Here is a 17,097-nt window from a genome sequence, read left to right as displayed (position 1 = left end):
TATATGGTGTGAGATTTTGGTCTATGCCTAGTTTCTGCCACACTCTTTTCCAGTTTTCCCATTAAAAATATGATTTCGAAGGGATCCATAGGCTTCACCAAACTGCCTGAGGGATTCAGGACCCCCCCCCCCAAAAAAAGGTTAGGAGCCCCTCATCTGAGCCTAATCTAGTTGAACTCATTTTTAAAGATGAAACTAAGGCCAATGAGGTTGAAGTAATCTACCTAATGATATGTGACATAGCAAATGTCAGAAGAGGAATTTTAACCTATGGCTTCTGACTCCAAAGTCAGCACTGTTTCCAAGTGAGGTCCTGCATATACTGAGACGACAACATGTATGTATTTAGATTTGTACATAACCTATATAAAAGAGATAAATGGGAGATGACCTTGGGGGGGAAGGCACTAGCTGTTGGGGGATGGGGGGTGGGGGAAGAGACACTTAATCTGAATTCTGAAGGAGGCCAGGGAAACAGACAGGCAGAAGGAGAAGGGGAAGGGAGAAGCAGGGAGGGAGAGGGAAAGAGAGAAAAAGAATGGAAAATGACATAATCAGACCAAGCTTTAGAAGAATCATTTTTGGCAGCTGTGTGAATGATGGACTGGAGTGGGAAAGAGTTTGAGACACCAGCTAAAAGGCCATTTTAATAGTCCAGGTGAGAGGAAGGAAGGAAATAAACATTAAGCACTTACTAGGTGCCAAGCATTATGCTAAATGATTTACAATTATGATCACATTCGATTCTTGAGGAAATGGAGACATACAGAGGTTAAGCGACTTGCCCAGAATCATACAGCTGGTAATTATCTAAGGTTAAATTTGAACTCAGGCCTTCCTAACTCCAGGTCCAATGCCCCACTGTGCTGTCTAACTGCCTTCTATCTACTCCAGGAGGTAGGTGCTATTATTATCCTCATTTTACTGATAAGGAAATTAAAGTTCTATGAGACTAAGAGACTGGACCATCCATAATAATAATAGTAGTAATAATAACTCACACTTATATAGTGCTTTGAAGACTGGAAAATGCTTTAAAAATATTATCTCATTTGATCCTCACAACAACCCTGAGAGTTTTTTGTTGTGGTTCAGTTTCAATTATGACCCCATTTGGGGGTTTTCTTGGCAGAGATATTGGAGTGATTTGCCATTACCTTCTCCAGTTCATTTTTGAGATAAGGAAACTGAGGCAAATGGGGTTAATTGACTTGCCCAGGGTCACACAACTATTGAGTATCTGAGGTTTTGGACACCATCCCATGATCAAGAACTCTGAAATTCCTCTATCTACCATATTCTCCTCTCATTCCATCTCTTATGGTGCCTCACTCCCCCTCCTAAACCCTGCCTTTGTCCTCATGATGTCTTCTCATCGCTGGATGCATCAGTACTCTTATTGGCCTTGGCCCAGTCTCTGACAGTTTCTTCCTTTAGCAGTATGGACCCCTTAACGAGTGAGTTGAACAACACACCGTCTTCTTTGCTTGCATCTCTTGCTCTCTGGTCCTTTCACCGCCCATGCCTTGCTGGACCCAAGCCCTGGATGACTCTCATAGCCAGCCTCCAACCCTCCCACTCACCTGCTGCTAAACAGAGCTGGAAGAAGTCAGGAAACAGTGGTGACTGGGTCCATTACAAGCCTTCACTGAAGAGAGATCTTTTGACTCCTCCCTAATAGACTGGCTACCCCACTCACTCCAACGGCTGTTCCAAACTGGTGAAATGTGGGCTTAAAGGAAGGAAGACCCAGGGTCAAATCCTGCCTCCGACACTTACTAGCTCTAAGTTCCTGAGCAAGTCACTACCTGTTTGCCTCAGTTTCTTCACCTCTAAGATGAGGTGACTGGACTCTATGATTTCCAAGGTCCCTTTCATCTCTAGATCTAAGATCCTATAATTCTCTCCTCAAATCTTTAAGTCCACCCCCTCCCCATACACCTTCATCCTTTCATCCGAGGCCATTTATATAAGGCGTCCCAACAGTCTTAGGGTAGTTTTAAGTTACTAAAACTTTTGGAACACGTTGTATAGCACTTCAAGGTTTACAAAGCACTTTACAAACGTCTCCCCGCCTGCTGCAACCCAGGTGGACGCTTGGTGAGCCTGACTTCAGAGCATGCACGGGTACTCCGTGGCCGACGTCTGTCACCTCGCTGAGCGAGGATGGAAAGAAAGGCTCTTCGTTGGCTGCTGAGCTGAACGCGTATCCAAAAGACACTCAGGGCTCAGTCTCTCGCTTTCCTTCCTTCTTTTTTTTTTTTTTTTGCTTTCCTTCTTACTGGCCAAGATTTGTAAACACACGTCTGTCTCCGAGCTCTGGAGCGCCAGGTGCGGGGCCGGGCGCTGCCCCTCCTCGCACCTGGCCAGCCGTGAGCACGCGGGCAAGCCTGCGCCTGCGCCTGCGCCTGGGAAGGGGCTGCCCCTGTTTGCGCTTCTTTCCTTCCTTCTGCCTTTCGGGGCTTTGTAAGGGACTGGACTCCGTCTTTCTAGTAAGCCTCCCTCTGTAAGAGCTCAGTGGTATTAACTGGCTAGACAATACTGAGGCGCTAATCACGGGACACGATATCGGAAAGAACACGCCCGAAAGGGAGCTCCAGCATTAGAAAGACACCTCAGTCCTCCAGGGCACCCCTGGAACCCTGGGGTGAAGCTGCAGCTATCCTCTGGGGCCCAACTTGTCCGTGGAATAGGAGTTGGGGTGAGGACACTCATCATCTGTACCGTGGGTGCGTAGCAGACTCGGCCACGCTCGGAGGATCTCCAGCCTACAACTTCCACTCTAGGCTTTTAGTCCTCCAAAACTCGTTGACCCAGGGAGGGCTCGCTCTCGGGACTCCCCGCCCCCTCGGCCAACTCCAAGATGCTCGGGGAATCTTAGAGTGCGGAAGAAACGCGAACCACGGCGTAGGCCCAAAGATCTATCACCCCGTGGGCCCCTGGCGTAATTTCCGGCTTCCCGTTTATTCGGTATGGGGTGGTAATTCCGAACAAAGTTGTAGAGGCGGGGGGGGGGGGGGGGAGGAGCCAGGTGAGACTTGGGCCCAGTCAGATCTTAGCCCCGCTCCCTTTCCCCAATGGCTTGAGGCATAGGCTGGGGGAGTCGCCGAAATGACAAGGCTATTGACAGCGATTTCCACCAATCGGCTCTCATCCACGCTCCTCGTTGCCACCAATGAACATAAGGCGTAGGAGAGCTGTAAAAGAAGGTGGGGGCGGGAGGCGGGAACAGAAGATATCGAAAGGCATTGCACCCAAACAGCCCTAGCCGCCTTCCTCGTTAACCAATAAAGTGGAAGGGGCGGGAGGAGGCGGTCTATCAACGGGCGCTTTTCCCAATCAGGTCTCGCCCCCGGCTGTCCAATGAGCGTGGGCAGCGGAGGCCGGGGGCGGGTCAACCGGAGCAGCTGTCACGGGGCGCGCGGTCTGGAGGAGAAGGCGGCGGTGGCGGCAGCGGCGGCCCCGGGAGCGAGTGTCCTCCGGCCGGCCCGAGATGGTCCGGGGCGTCGCGGGCTGGGGCTGCTTCTGGCTGTGGTGCTCCACGTGCGTGCTGACCCACGGTGAGCCAGGCCTGGCCGGCGGCCGGGCGGGAACGGGCGCCAGATGTACCAAATGTGCTGGGGTGTGGGGTGCGGGAGAGAGGGGGGCAAACTGACCTCTGACCCCACTCGGAGACCTGGATCCCGGAGGGACCCGACGCTGGGGCTCAGTTTCCTCGTCTGTCACGTGCCAGGTCATTTCGGGGGGAGGGGGCAGATCCTGCCCCTGTCAAAGACTCCCGGGGACACCTCGGGCAGGTCCTGGGATCCTGGTCGGGGTCGGGCCCCTCACTGCCTGTCCGAATGCCCTTGGACAAGTAGTGCCCAGGCCCCGAGCCTCATTTCTGCTCCCCACTAAGACGAAGGGCTGGACTCGGTGACCTCCAAGCCCCTTCCAGCTCTGCATCTGTAACTGTAAAGTCCCTTCCTCTGCCCGGGCCTCGGTTTCCCCCTCTGTAAAATGAGTGGGTTGGTCTCTGAAGCCCCTTTCAGCTCTACCATGTGACCCTGTAAAGTCGCTTCCTCCACCCAGGCCTCGGTTTCCTCATCTGCAAAATGAGTGGGTTGGTCTCTGAAGCCCCTTTCGGCTCTACCATGTGACCCTGTAAAGTCGCTTCCTCCACTCGGGCCTCGGTTTCCCTCTCTGTAAAATGAGTGGGTTGGATTAGGTCGATTCCAGCTCCTAAGACTAGGTTGTGGTCAGATGAGTTTGACATGGCAGTGGCCAGAGCCCTCGGTTCAAATTCTGCTTCTGACTCTTATTGCCTGAGTGACCTTGGGCACGTGGGGAATTTCCCGGCCAGTGAGGAGTTGGGACTCAGAGATCTCTTCAGTAGGCAGAGATTAGTGGGCTCAAATTCACTTCCAAAACACAACTTTCCAGCTGCTTGCTTCTTGCAGAGAAATCCAAGCTAGAAACTGGGGACTATGCCAAGTATGGACACGCCTGACCTGTTTGAGGGACCTCCCTTCTAGTCGGGGGAGGGGGGTGTAGAATACACCCCTGCGTCACCCCAGAAAGCGTGCTAAATGCAGGGGATGGGGGCGGACCGCGATCTCATTGGCGGAGGCAACTGCTAGGGGAGGAAACTCCCCTTCTCTCTGAAACTTAGAGTCTGGGAGAGTTGTTTGGGGACACTTGGCCAGGCAAGGTGGACACAGGTCACAGGACACGGCGCTCCTTCCCAACCCCCGCCTGCCCTCGGCAACCCCGGGCCCAGTGTGGGAGATGAGGCGGAGACCAGCCGGGAACAGGGAGCTCGCGTCAGGAAGGCCCCTGCAGGGGTCAGGGGGTGCTGATGAATGGCTCGAGTCCTCCCCCTCCCCTACCCCTCTCCTGAGAAAGGAAGCCTCCGCCCTAGATTACAAAGGCCCCTGCTGGGGACAGCTCCTCAGTCTCCTGCCCTACTTGCGGCTTCAGTGTACTTCCTCACCTGCACTTCTTAAACTCTATTCGCTCAGCTCAAGGATAAGCATCTCCTTCCAGAACTTCCCAGAGCTTCTCCTCTTCTTCTCCTCTGAATTTGTCTGAGTACCAGTTGCATCCCTAAGATAGAATGTAAGTCCCTAAAGGTGGATTGTGCTTGGAATCAGGAGGACCTCAAGTTCCAGCCCTTGTTGCTCAGTTCTGACCCTACCTGGGGCTTTCTTGGCAAAGACCATGGAGTGGTTTGCCATTGCCTTTTCCAGCTCATTTGACAGATGAGGAAACTGAAGTAAACAGGGTGAAGTGACTTGCCCAGGGTCACACAGCTAGTGAGTATCTGAGGCTGGATTTGAACTTGGGTCTTTCTGACACCAGGCCCAGCACTTTATCTACTGCACACACTTACTTACTAACCCTGGACAAGTCCCTTGACCTTTCTCTGCACTTGCTTCCTATAAAATGAGGGGATTAGACTCCATGCCCTCCAAGGTCCCTTTCCAACATTAGATCTATGATGAGGCAGGCATGAGTCTTCATTTTGTCTCTCTGTCCTCGCCCCCGGCACACAGTCTGGCACGAAGTTCTTGTTCAATCAGTTGGCTTGTTTGTTTTAGTAACACAGATAGGGAATGTCTATCTTGGCAACCTCAGGCAAATCCCTTCCTTGATCTCGGGCCATTTCCTCTTCTGGAAAATGAGGTGGAGTTGGGCTATCTGGTCTCCAAGGTCTTTTGGCTCGAGCATGCTAAAGATCTTTGGACTGGGTTCCCAGCCAGTGCCACACATCAGGCCCTCCCTCCCTCCCTCCCTCTGAGGTTCCCACAGGAATAGTGAGATGCCAGGCAATTGCATAACGTGACAGAGGATCCCTGCCGAAACCCAGGGCAATGGGTTTTCCCTGGCACCTCTGCCCTGGAATCCCTCTCGTACTCTGTTGTCAGGCCTCAAAACCCTGCATGGCGCGTGGCCCAGGGGCTCAAAATCGCCCTTCTGTCTTCCCCAAGGTTGGGGAGTCTCACTCCTCTCCCCCACTTAGGTCAGACTGCCCTAGTCCAGCGAAGAGGGACAGTGGATCAATTCCTCCATCTTCCACCCACATAGCCATAGGCCAGGCTGGGAATGGGAGAAGGTAGGATGCCACTCTTGTCATACTGCGTGTCTGTGGATTCCGTGGTGGTCCATCCTGTCTCCCATTGGCAGGTCTGCGTCCTCCCCATCGCATCAGGGACTCCTTCGGAGCTCAGGCCTGATGACATCCTTTCACCCTGAGCCGAGGGCTGGCTGGTCCCCCAGGCTCTCACCTCTCTGCCTCTCCATAGGTTTGCGCATCCATGAATATCTGTACTTCCAAGTGCTGAGCCCAGGGGACATTCGCTACATCTTCACTGTCACTCCTGCCAAGGATTTTGGGGGTGTCTTCGTAAGTGCAGGGCTAAGACAGGGAGCTTTGCTCCCTCTTCCTTCTGCCTGGGGGAATTAAGGATCACCTGCCCTTCTAATCCCCGTCAAGGGCTGGACCATCCCAGAGGACAGCCAGTGCTCCCTGAGGGCCTTGCACAGTGGAAGCAGGCAGGCCCTTCAGGGGGTGCACTGAGTCTAATGAAAACAGGAGACCCAGATTCTCCCATCCACTACGCTTAGGACTTGCTGTGTGATGTCACCCAAGTCATTTGCCCCCTTTTTGGTGCTAGTAAGCCCTGCCCTGGCTGCCTGTGAGGACGCAGCCCCTGGCTGCCCCCTTACTCCCCAGTTCTACCCTGGACTCTTTTCTGGGGAGCTCCACGACCTGACTTTGTGTTTTGCAGCACACGAGGTACGAGCAGATCCAGCTTGTCCCAGCTGACCCCCCGGAGGCCTGCGGACCACTCAACAACGGGTTTTTCATCCAGGACCAGATTGCCTTGGTGGAGCGGGGGTGAGGGCCTAGTCCGACCAGGGGTCTAGGGGCAGATGGGGCAGAAGGGGAGGGACGATGACAGGAAGCTTGTTGGAGGTGGCTGGTGGGACCTCTGGGGGATTTTATCAGCTTTGTTCAGGTTTCCAGGGTCATTCCCTTGGCATACGCTGGTTTTGAGGGCTTATCTGTGGGGTTTGGGGTTATCCACAGTAATAGTCATTCCCTTGACATCCACTTTTGGGTTTCTTTTTGGTACTGGGGCGGACCCGATTTGGTCCATTTTCTGGATTCTCCATGCCACGGAGCCCGCTACTCTTCCTGCCTCCTGATAGCCTCTTCTTGTTTCTGCCAGGGGCTGCTCCTTCCTCTCCAAGACGAGGGTGGTACAGGAACACGGGGGTCGAGCAGTGATCATCTCTGACAATGCAGCGGACAACGACAGCTTCTACGTGGAGATGATTCAGGACAGCAGCCGCCGCACAGCAGACATCCCGGCCCTCTTCCTGCTCGGCAGAGATGGGTGAGGGCTCCCAGAGGGAGGCATGGTCCCCGCTAACTGTCATGGGGGAGAGATGGCCTTCACTTCTGTGTCTTATGAAGGGTCTTTCATTCCCGGGCGGCCTGTCAGATGGGGGACAGCCAGGTGCAGCCTTCTCTTCCTTCTTCCCTCAGCTACATGATCAGACGCTCTCTTGAACAGCACGGTCTGCCTTGGGCCATCATCTCCATCCCTGTCAACGTCACCAGCATCCCCACCTTTGAACTGCTGCAGCCGCCTTGGACTTTTTGGTAGAAGAGATGCCAGGTCCCCCAGCCTTGAGACTCTGGCCTGGGGGGAAGGAGGCACCAAAACCCTGAGCTTTTGCCGTTTGAGGCTGTCCAACAATGGGGGAGGGAGCCATGTCTGACAGCTCCCATCTTTTGCCTTGGTGAAACAAATGTATGACCGACTTCCTTCCCTCCCTCCATGCCCTGTCCAAGGTCCCACACCTCTGGGGACAGTACCCTGAGATGCCTAGAGCTAGGCTGGTCACAGGCTGGGGCAAAGGGACCAGGGAGATGGGGGTGAGAATGGTGCTGTTCTCTGTGGGAGGGGCAAAGGGGAAACCCCCTTCCCTTGCCCCCTGGGCAGCCACTGCTGTTAGCACAATAAAGTCTTCCTAGATTTTTAGTGACGATGTCAGTTATCTGCCTGTCAGAATCGTCCAGGGCCCCTGGGGCTCCAGTCTGACCTCCTGAACTAGAGAAGGAAACACACACCAAGAGGGAAAGGGATGTGCCCAAGGTGCCCAGGCTCATTGGGTGGCAGCCAGGGCCCTCCATCAGGTGCAGGAGGCAGGAGCATCCCCAGCTAAGCAGGGGCTCAGCACCTGGGCTCCATGAACTTGTTTAAAAAACAAACCAAACATTTCCCTGTTATTTCCATATAATTGGCTTCTCCTGTACTAGATGCCTGTAAAAGCATTCCTCAGAGAAGGGCTCCCCATAGACTTTCTGGCCTGTGCCTGAGGGAGCCAAGACACAAACCATGAAAAGGACTCAAACTGGAGCCAGAAGAGCAGGCTTCAAACCCGGCCTTTGGCACAGACCTGAGGTTTGATCTGGAGCAAATGAGCTCCGGTCTGCCTTGGTGTCCTTATCTGGAAAAGAATTTCAGAGTTCACAAGTCACTGTGAAACTCTGAGACCCTCAGGGACAGGTTCTGCCCATCTCCGCGGTTTACAATGTCGGTTATTGGGGAGTGGGCAGCAAGTGATAAGAGCCTCTCCAGGATTAAACGGAATGCTCTGGGTCTTGTGATAGAAGTTTCCTACCCAGAGAGAAAGCCACTGGAGGAGGCCCGGGCTTGGCCAGAGGCTGGGAAGAGGGATGGCCGAAAGGTGTGTCAGGAGAGGACAGGGACTGGGAAAGAGCCAGGTCCTCACCCCCTCCCATGTGGGTGAAAATCACCTACACTGTGGTTGCCTTTTCTCTCCACTCACAAAGTTGTTGTCAGGTGCAAATGTGATCATGTACCACAGGCACTTTGCAAACCCCACAATGTTCTGTGAAAGGCTGCTCTGGTTCCTGCCACAGGCCCCCTGTCTCCAGGAAGAACCTCCAGGGAGAACAGCAAAAGGCCCCGAGTGCGGGCTGCAGGGCAAGGGAGCCCTCTGAGCAGCTGGGGGCCCACGTGAGGCCGGCAGACCGAGCCTGGAGACTTCGATCCGTACAGAGGGTCACGGTTTATTGAGAACACTGAACGGCTGGGTGGGATGATGGTCAGCATGGAGCGAGCACCAGACAGAACAGGGAAAGGGAAATGGAAGACATGTGACACATTCCCTCCTGGGGGGGGGCAGGGGACACAGAGAGGGGGGAGAGAGCGCAGCGCATCCTGTCACACAGCACAGCATGGAGTGATTCACACCTGGGACTGCCTGCCGACCTCTACGTGATGGGGCTGGGCCAGATGGTCCAGACCAATGAACAGCCCCCCAGGCCCAGTGGAGGGGTAGGCACCGATTATACCCCTGGAGAGGGTCAGATGCTTTATACTGGGGGAGGAGAAAGGCAGGTCAGCAGATGGCGAGCCCCCAGATGGAACCACCCTAGCCCTTGGCTGGCCACCACAGCCCTCCTCTGCCCCAGGAAGACTGCTCGGTTCCCTAGGTCCTCACTATTAACAAGCCTGCACAGCACCAGAGGTGGGAAGGAGAGGAGGAAAGAAGGAATGGCATTGCAAGAAAACCAGCTCCCCGAAACCCGGGATTGGAGGCCTGCAGCAGAGGTTATCAGTACGTATGGCCTTCAAATAGGAAGGGTGGGAGGCAGGCAAACAGGGGCTCCACCCCTCCCCAACAGGAGACCCACTTCTCCCCCTAAATGATCCCAGGCAAAGAGCAAACGCTCCACCCCCTGTGAGAGCCCCAAGCCCCCCAGCTGCCAGTTCCGACCATTCCAGGGAAAGGCTCACATCTCCCCCAGGCCCAGCAGGCTCCAACCACCACCCCTGCCCAGGCAGGGAAGAAAAGGCACAAGATGAGATTCTGAGGGCTTGGGGAAGGAGCGTCTAGGCCTGACTGTGGGGCTGAGGAGCCCCTAGACAGGGAGGGAGGCAAAACCAGACAGGGCCTAGAGGAAGAAGGCCCTGCTAGGCAGAATGGGCCTGCAGCCATCCCCCAAAGGGGCCAGCGGCTTCCTGAACCAACTAAAAGTGACCAGCCAAGGCTGGGGAGAGCCCCTGGAAGAGAGGGGAGGCCGAATGATGCTTCCTCAGTGGAGGCCCCACATTGACAGTGCCCAGTAACTCAGCTTTGAAACTTTGTTCCCAAAATAAATAAATCAATTAACAGGCTGGGGTAGGCAGGAGTTTCAAAAAACTGCAGCCAATCTTGGTGCCCCACTGGAATACTCTCACAGTGGGTGGGGCTCACTAGAGAGCCAGGAAGGGGGAGTGAGGCCTGCCCCCCGCCCCGACCCGGGCTGCCCCTCCACAGGTCCAAGGGCCCCAGTTTTCCACACCAGGCTCACGACGCCCCACGCCCTGGGCAGCCAGATTGGGAAGCAGGGAGGTCAGATGCTCCTCTCAGGATGGGGAATGAGGTCAGGGGGCAGCTCCCAAAGACCCCTTTCCTGCATGACGAGGTCAGGGTGAGGGTCAGGGTCGGGACATCAAACATCAGTCATCTCGTCCTCCAGCTCGGCGTCCTCTGGCTCACCCTCCTCCTCCTCTTCCTCCTCTTCTTCCTCAGAGGTCACACTGGGATCCTCAGCCTCGGCCAGGCATTTGGGGCAGGAGCAAACAAACAGGTAGTTCTCCCTGCAGAGCATGGAGCCGGGCACTCAGGGGCTGGGAGAGTCGGGCCCCCCCCTCCAGCTGCTCCCATCTCCCCCGGCCCCCCCCAGCTGCTCCCATCCCCCCGGCCCCCCCCAGCTGTCCCGCACCTCCTTCCCTTCCGGGGTACCTGAGAACCTTGTGCCGGCTGTGTCGGCTCCGCTCACGCTGGCAGCAGTCCAGGTAACTGATACAGATTTCCTAGGGGATGGGGGGGGGGTGGACAGAGAGACGAGGCCCTCTCCTCAGCCTACGGCCACATCCACCGTGACCCCCAGGGAGGGTGGACTGCAGACAGCCCGTGAGCCCCTCTAACTGCCCACCCCCCGAGTGCCAGCCAAGAACAAGAAGCCGGGGGGTGGGGAGAGCCAGGGAGCCAGGGCCCAGAGCGTTGGAGCTGCCGGTGAATCCAAGGCTTCCTTTGAGGGAGGCCCATGCAGGCGAAGGGACTTGGCCCAAGCCACCCACCCACGTGGGACGTGGCAGAGCCTGGGGCTGCCCTAGAAGAGGCCCGAGGAACGCGTCTGAGCTCTGTGAGATGGAAGGAGAGCAGGTGGAGCCACAGGGAGAGGAGGTGAGCAGCTCAGGGCCCAGACGGCCCAATAGGGACCCCGGCAGCCAGGGGCGCTGGCCACGCCCCCCGTTACCTCTCCAGGCTTGATGTCCTCGAGGGCCGTGACATGGAGAAGGAAGTTGTTTTCTGGGAAGGAGGTCTCTGCGTTGGGGACACAGCTGTGGTTGCCTGAGAAACAAGGGAGGTCAGGAGGATGGTCAGTAAGAAATAGAGAGGCGGCAGGTGCTGCCACCAGCTAAGGCCTCCCCTGGCTCCCTGGAGTCTCTGCAGAGGGCCACGCTTCCGGACACTTGTGGGATTCCAGGCTCAGAGCCAGCAGGGACCTATGAGCAATCCTCGTTTTACAGATGGGGAAGCTGAGGCCAAGGTCACACAGATGGTCAGGGAGATAACCAGCGTTCTTGCCATGGATAGAGTGTGGCCTCCTGAGGGCAGGAGCAGCCCCAGGGCCCAGCGTGGTGTCCAGGACACAGCAGGTGCTCGATAGAGGCTTCCTGGTTCACTGACACCGAAAACCCAGCCCAGAGGTTGAGCCCCTGATGTGGGAGAAGCGGATAGCATGCTCAAGGGCACGCACAGCTGGCACGGCCAGCCTGGGTCTCCACCTCCCCGTGCAGGCTCCCACAGTCCACACCACACCCTGACACAAGGGCTCAAGGAAAAAGACTCCCTTCCTCCCCTTGTGGGGGGCTCAGTTGTCCCAGGCACACCGTGGAGATCCGAAGCCCCTGGGGCCCTGCCCACCCCCCCCCCAAACGACTCACAGCAGCTCTGGAGCACGAAGAGCCCGGACCCTTCACAGTTGAGGAATTCGCCACTCACTGTAAGACAGACAGACAGGTGTGGCAGCAGGGGAGGCCTGGCTGGCACGACCTGGCCTAAGCCCACCTCCTCCATGAACCCCCTGCCTCCCACCCACCCGAGACCCTTTCCAGCCCAATGACAGACTTTGGCCCCTCACGTTCTGGGCAGATTTCCCATCCGGACATCTCGCTCTATGAGACAAGGAGCTGTCTGTGTGAGAGGGGAGGGGGCAAGCAAGCAGGCCCCACCCACCTCTCTCGATGTCCTTGTACAGCTGATCGATGAACGCATCCAGCTGCTCACGCTCCTGGGGCTTCAAGTCGAGGGCGTCACAACCATGGACCCACTGACTCAGGGAACTGGGGGACACGGAGCAAGCCAAGCATTGGTGGATGAGGGCCCCCCCCGCCTCAGAGCCCCCTCCCCGCAGCTGGCTCTGCGGCTGGGAGAGGCAGCAAAGGCCAACACTGAGAGGCGCAAAAACAGAATGAGACCCAAACCACGGGCCACAGGAACAGTCAGTTAGAAGAGAGCTGCCGGCGGGCAGGTCCCAACCTCAGTTTTCATCTGTCCTTGGTACTGGCTATTTCACCGTGGTTTGTGTTCACTGGCGCTCCAGCTCAGGGCACATCCACGCCCGTCTCCAGGGCAGTGTGGCCCCAGAAGGCACTCCAGACACAGCAGCTATTCAATCCAGATAGGACACCTCCCACTGTGCTTTGCTCCCCAACCCCAGCTCCAGCCCAAAACTCTGCCCACAGGACATGCTCAGTGGAGGCGGCTAACCAGCCTTCCACCTTCCACTGCTGCCTGGCCCCCCAGGCCCCCCACCAATGTCCTCATTACCTGGTCCCAATTCCTTGACCGTTTGTCCCAACAAGAGCAAAGAGAGACCGGAATCCATCTGGCGTAAACCACTGCACGTTAAACCCAGAGAGAAAGAGAAATCAGAAGAGATGCAGTCCTGGCCTGGCTTTGGCCTCACCTCAGCATGTCCCCCAGAAAGCAGCCCCTGGTCAATCGCTGCCCTCCCTCCCCACTGGGGTCCCTCACCCCACCACTCCTCAGTCCCCAGGCCGAGCCCTAGGCAAAAACCTCCTGCCCCTGGTTAATCCCTGCCCTCTGTCCCCACTGGGGTCCCTCACCCCACCATTCCTCAGTCCCCAGGCCAAGACCTACACTCTCCCCTGAACTCTAGGCACGAATCTCCTGCCCCTGGTTAATCGCTGCCCTCCCTCCCCACTGGGGTCCCTCACCCCACCACTCCTCAGTCCCCAGGCCGAGCCCTAGGCAAAAACCTCCTGCCCCTGGTTAATCCCTGCCCTCTGTCCCCACTGGGGTCCCTCACCCCACCACTCCTCGGTCCCCAGGCTGAACCCTACGCTCTCCCCTCAGCTCCAGGCACACATCTCCAGCTGTCCCTGGGAGACATCTCTATGTGGCTAAGGCAGAACTCTGCATCTTCCCTGTTACTTGCGGGGCCATACGGTAACTGAGAAAGCCACACGCCACATTGTATTTTTATTTCGTTAAACTTTTCCTGATACTTTAATCTGGTTTGACACCTGAAGGGCTCATCGCCTCCCCATCCTCAGGATCACCTTCATCTACACACAGTCAATTCATCCCTGCATGACTGTGCCAGCCTCCAGCACCTCCTGGGCCAAGCCATCAATGCCAAAGTGATTTTTACAAAGGAAGGTTCTGACCAAGACATCCTCTCTACTCAGTGAACCCCAGGAGCTCTTTATCATCTCCAGGATCAAATATAAAATCCTGCTTGGCTTCTGAAGCCCCCCATTAGCTAGCTAGCCCCTTCCTCCTTGTCCAGCCTTCTTTCCTTACTCCGTCCCATGGATTCCCACGGCCCCCTGGCTGTTTCTCCAACCTAACGTGGCGCCATTACATTGCCTGCACCCTCTCCTCTGCCTCTTGGTCTCCCTGGCTCAAATCCCACCTTCTGCAGGAGGCCTGGTCCTGGCCCTCCCACAGCTGCCAATGCCTTCCCCTCTGACTGCCTTCCTTCTACTCTACACGTATCTTGTTTTACCCGGGTACCTGCTGTTTCCCCCCTTACGTGGGAGTTCCTGGGAGAGGGCACTATATTTGCCTTTCTTTGTTTCTCCAGCACTTACATGGTGCCTGGCATGCAATGGGCACTCAATAAATGCTCACTAAGTATCATCCACTATTGTCCTACACCTTGAATGCAGACAGGCTGGGGAGTCTCAGAGTTCAGAGTCCGCTGAAGACGGTCAAGGCAGGCAGGAATGGCCGGGGAGGTCAGTCTAGCCTTGGTTTTGGCTCAAGCAGGGAGGCCAAAAGCCCCCACCAGACTTACGCAGCTGACCTCTGATCCTGAATCCCTCCTCGACACATGGTAGATGCCCAAGGAATGCCAGGACGGGACAAGCTCCCAGCAAAGGATTATTTCCAGATCCTATACCACCCCAGTTTCAAGAGACTCCAAGAGTCAGGCTGACCTCAGCCCACTCCCCAAATCAAGAGCCCCCAGGGAAGATGTGGGTAACCAGGAGGCGCAGTGGATAGAGCTTGAGCCCATCCCGAGTTTAAATCCGGGCTCAGACACTTACAAGTCACTTAACCCTCTCTGCCTCAGTTTCCTCATCTATAAAGTGAGCTGGAGAAGCAAATGGCCAACCACTCCAGTATCTTTGCCAAGAAATCCCCAAATGGGGTCAGGAGAGTCAGACATGACTGGCACAACTCCCCAGCACCCATGACAGGGAGGAGGGCTCTGTGCCCGGCTCACCCGACTGAGCTGTTCTTCATACAGAGCCTCGGTGAAGAGCCGTCTCAGAAGCTCCAGCTGGCCCTGATGGGGTAGGAGGCAGCAGAGATGAGAAAGCTCCCAGGGATCCCTAGGCCCAGGACGGTCTCCTGGGCGCTGCGGGGAGGCCGTGGGGGGACCTCGGCAGGCCACTTCTCCCTGCTCCCCTCTACTACCCCCCAACTCTCACTTAAGAATAACTACCCCCCAGTTTCTGAGCCACTCTAAGAGGTCTGCACCAAACCACTGAGGACCCCAGCTACAGAGCCAGGTGGAGCCTTCGAGGGCATCCAGACCAAGCCCCTCGCTTTACAGGGGAGAAAAGAGGCCCAGGGAAGCGACCACAGGCACAGCCAGGAGGCCTGGAGAGGGCAGGGCCCTGAGGGCCCTTTAGGGGCATCCTGATCAGCCTGCCAGGCCAGAAGCTCCCTGGCTCAGAGGTGGGGCCCCCTGGACCCTGCAGGGCCCATCGACGCCCCCCACCCCCAGCCTGGACCGAGCGGAGCCGGAGGCTCCTCCAGCAGAGCAAGGCCTGCTGGGGGACCCAGGACTGACCTGAAACTTGTCTCCCAGGAGTTTGTGGACGATCTCTTCCTCCTCGTTGGCCGTTTTATTACAGAACTGGGAGAAGAGTTTGATCCAGCATTCCTTATCCTTCGCCTACAGGGCAAACACACACACACGCCACAGAGCTATGTGGTCTCAGGCCAATGTGCTCACTCGGCCCAGGGCGCCACTGGCATCTGCAATGTCCTCCCCACCCCCACCCCAGGGCCCCACTGGCATCTACACTGTCCTCCCCACCCCAGGGCCCCACTGGCATCTACACTGTCCTCCCCACCCGCACCCCAGGGCCCCACTGGCACCCACACTGCCCTCCCTACCCCCACCCCAGGGCACACTACTCCTCTGATTGGCCCTCCCCCCAGCCTCACCCAGGAAGAGGATCACGCCACGCCCCAGAAACCCAGGAAAGGAGACAAGAAGCTATTGGGTGAAGGGGCTAGGCTGCAGGTGGCGGCTCTTGGGTCTGTGTGCCCATCACTCACTCTTCTTACTACCAAGCCAGTTTGAGTAAATCAAACCCCATCTCAGATACCGCTGGGGCACAATCTCCTTGTGACAAGAAGCCACACGAGCCTTCTGCTTTTCTTTGGGGGGCCCAGTAGCCGCCAGGCTCACGTCCCACATCTGGATGACCAGAAATCTTGGCCCCTCCTGCCTCTATGGGCCCTCTGCATGGAGTTGCCTCGAGTCCCCAGCCCACCCCCATCTGTCTGAATTAAAGTCATCCTGGGGGAAGAGCACAGATCTGGGCAGTTCTGGGGCAAAGAAGGTGCCAGCTCAAGGCTGTGTCCCCTGGAGGAGGGGGGAGGAGGAGGAGGAGGGAGGGGAAGGAAGGAGCTAATACTCACCTGCTTCACAGTCGCCACCATCCGGGCCATCAGCATGATGCTGGCAGTCTCAGGAGGGTAGTGGACGCTCCTGCAGGGGAAGAAACAAGCCTGGGTCAGGAACTCCTGAGAGGGGCCTGGGAATGACTTGCTACACCCCATCGTCACCCAGCAGAAATTGAGGATGGGAAGAGGAGCCAGGGATAAGGCAGGCCTTGGTAACCTTGAGGACTTCACTCTTGGGGAATGGGAAGGAACAGAAGCCTCTTGGCCCGCTGACAGGGAGATGCTGGGAGGGTCAGGGAGGATCCTGTTGGACACCCTGGATATACTCTGGAGTCCGGGAGCCGGCTGAGAAGCCTCCAGTGGACCCTCAACCTAAAGAAAGATCCAGCCCTCCGGCCTGTGCCAACGTCCTGGGCCAGCTGGGCAAAGGCTGCAGAATAGACTCAGATCCCCCAGGCCCAGGGAGGCTGCAGCAAAGGACATTCTGGGAAAGTGATTTCAAGGGAAGGAGGGAGAAGGGGAGATGGCTGGAGAGCAGTGGGGAAGCTGACCTCCAGGCCTCCTGAAGCTTGTTGAGAGGATGCTCGGGGTCATTCTGAGAAGGCCCCAGGCACAGGGCTCGGTGGTACTGCTCCAAGGCTGCCTGGCGGCACTCTGCGCTACAATATGCCACCTGCCAATAAGAGGGGAGGGTCTGTGAGGGCCCCTGGTGGGGGGACTCATCATTCATTTAAAGGTACGCAAAGAGAAAAACTAAAACAGGCCTGCCCTCAGGGGGTTTACAGTCTATGAGGGAGACAGGACAGGGGGCAGCTAGGTGGCGCAGTGGATAGAGCACTGGCCCTGAAG

The 17,097-nt window shown here is 56.6% G+C and overlaps 2 protein-coding genes across 2 annotated transcripts in view; one reads left to right on the top strand and one right to left on the bottom strand.

Annotated features, from left to right (window-relative positions):
* The first annotated feature begins 3,454 nt into the window (after nucleotides 1-3,454).
* On the top strand, nucleotides 3,455-8,033 carry PRADC1 (protease associated domain containing 1). Its single transcript, XM_027839955.1, has 5 exons — nucleotides 3,455-3,560; nucleotides 6,285-6,385; nucleotides 6,771-6,880; nucleotides 7,215-7,382; nucleotides 7,535-8,033. The coding sequence occupies exons 1-5, from the start codon at nucleotides 3,494-3,496 to the stop codon at nucleotides 7,653-7,655; spliced, it is 567 nt and encodes a 188-aa protein (XP_027695756.1). The 5' UTR covers nucleotides 3,455-3,493; the 3' UTR covers nucleotides 7,656-8,033.
* A 1,035-nt stretch (nucleotides 8,034-9,068) lies between these two features.
* SMYD5 (SMYD family member 5) overlaps nucleotides 9,069-17,097 on the bottom strand; it is a 15,182-nt gene continuing 7,153 nt past the window's right edge. The window contains exons 4-13 of the mRNA XM_027839954.1: nucleotides 16,800-16,921; nucleotides 16,264-16,333; nucleotides 15,404-15,508; nucleotides 14,831-14,893; nucleotides 12,904-12,974; nucleotides 12,310-12,416; nucleotides 12,018-12,074; nucleotides 11,327-11,421; nucleotides 10,810-10,880; nucleotides 9,069-10,664 (exon numbers count right to left, since the gene is read on the bottom strand). Of these exons, the coding sequence (XP_027695755.1) occupies nucleotides 10,517-10,664; nucleotides 10,810-10,880; nucleotides 11,327-11,421; nucleotides 12,018-12,074; nucleotides 12,310-12,416; nucleotides 12,904-12,974; nucleotides 14,831-14,893; nucleotides 15,404-15,508; nucleotides 16,264-16,333; nucleotides 16,800-16,921 (909 nt within the window). The 3' untranslated portion in view covers nucleotides 9,069-10,516. The remainder of the gene's footprint in view (nucleotides 10,665-10,809; nucleotides 10,881-11,326; nucleotides 11,422-12,017; nucleotides 12,075-12,309; nucleotides 12,417-12,903; nucleotides 12,975-14,830; nucleotides 14,894-15,403; nucleotides 15,509-16,263; nucleotides 16,334-16,799; nucleotides 16,922-17,097) is intronic.

This window comes from Vombatus ursinus, unplaced genomic scaffold (genome assembly GCF_900497805.2).
Source record: "Vombatus ursinus unplaced genomic scaffold, bare-nosed wombat genome assembly UNPS02014837.1, whole genome shotgun sequence".
NCBI lineage: Eukaryota > Metazoa > Chordata > Mammalia > Diprotodontia > Vombatidae > Vombatus > Vombatus ursinus.
Note: the sequence above shows the minus strand (reverse complement) of the source record. Positions and strands in the feature narration are given on the sequence as shown.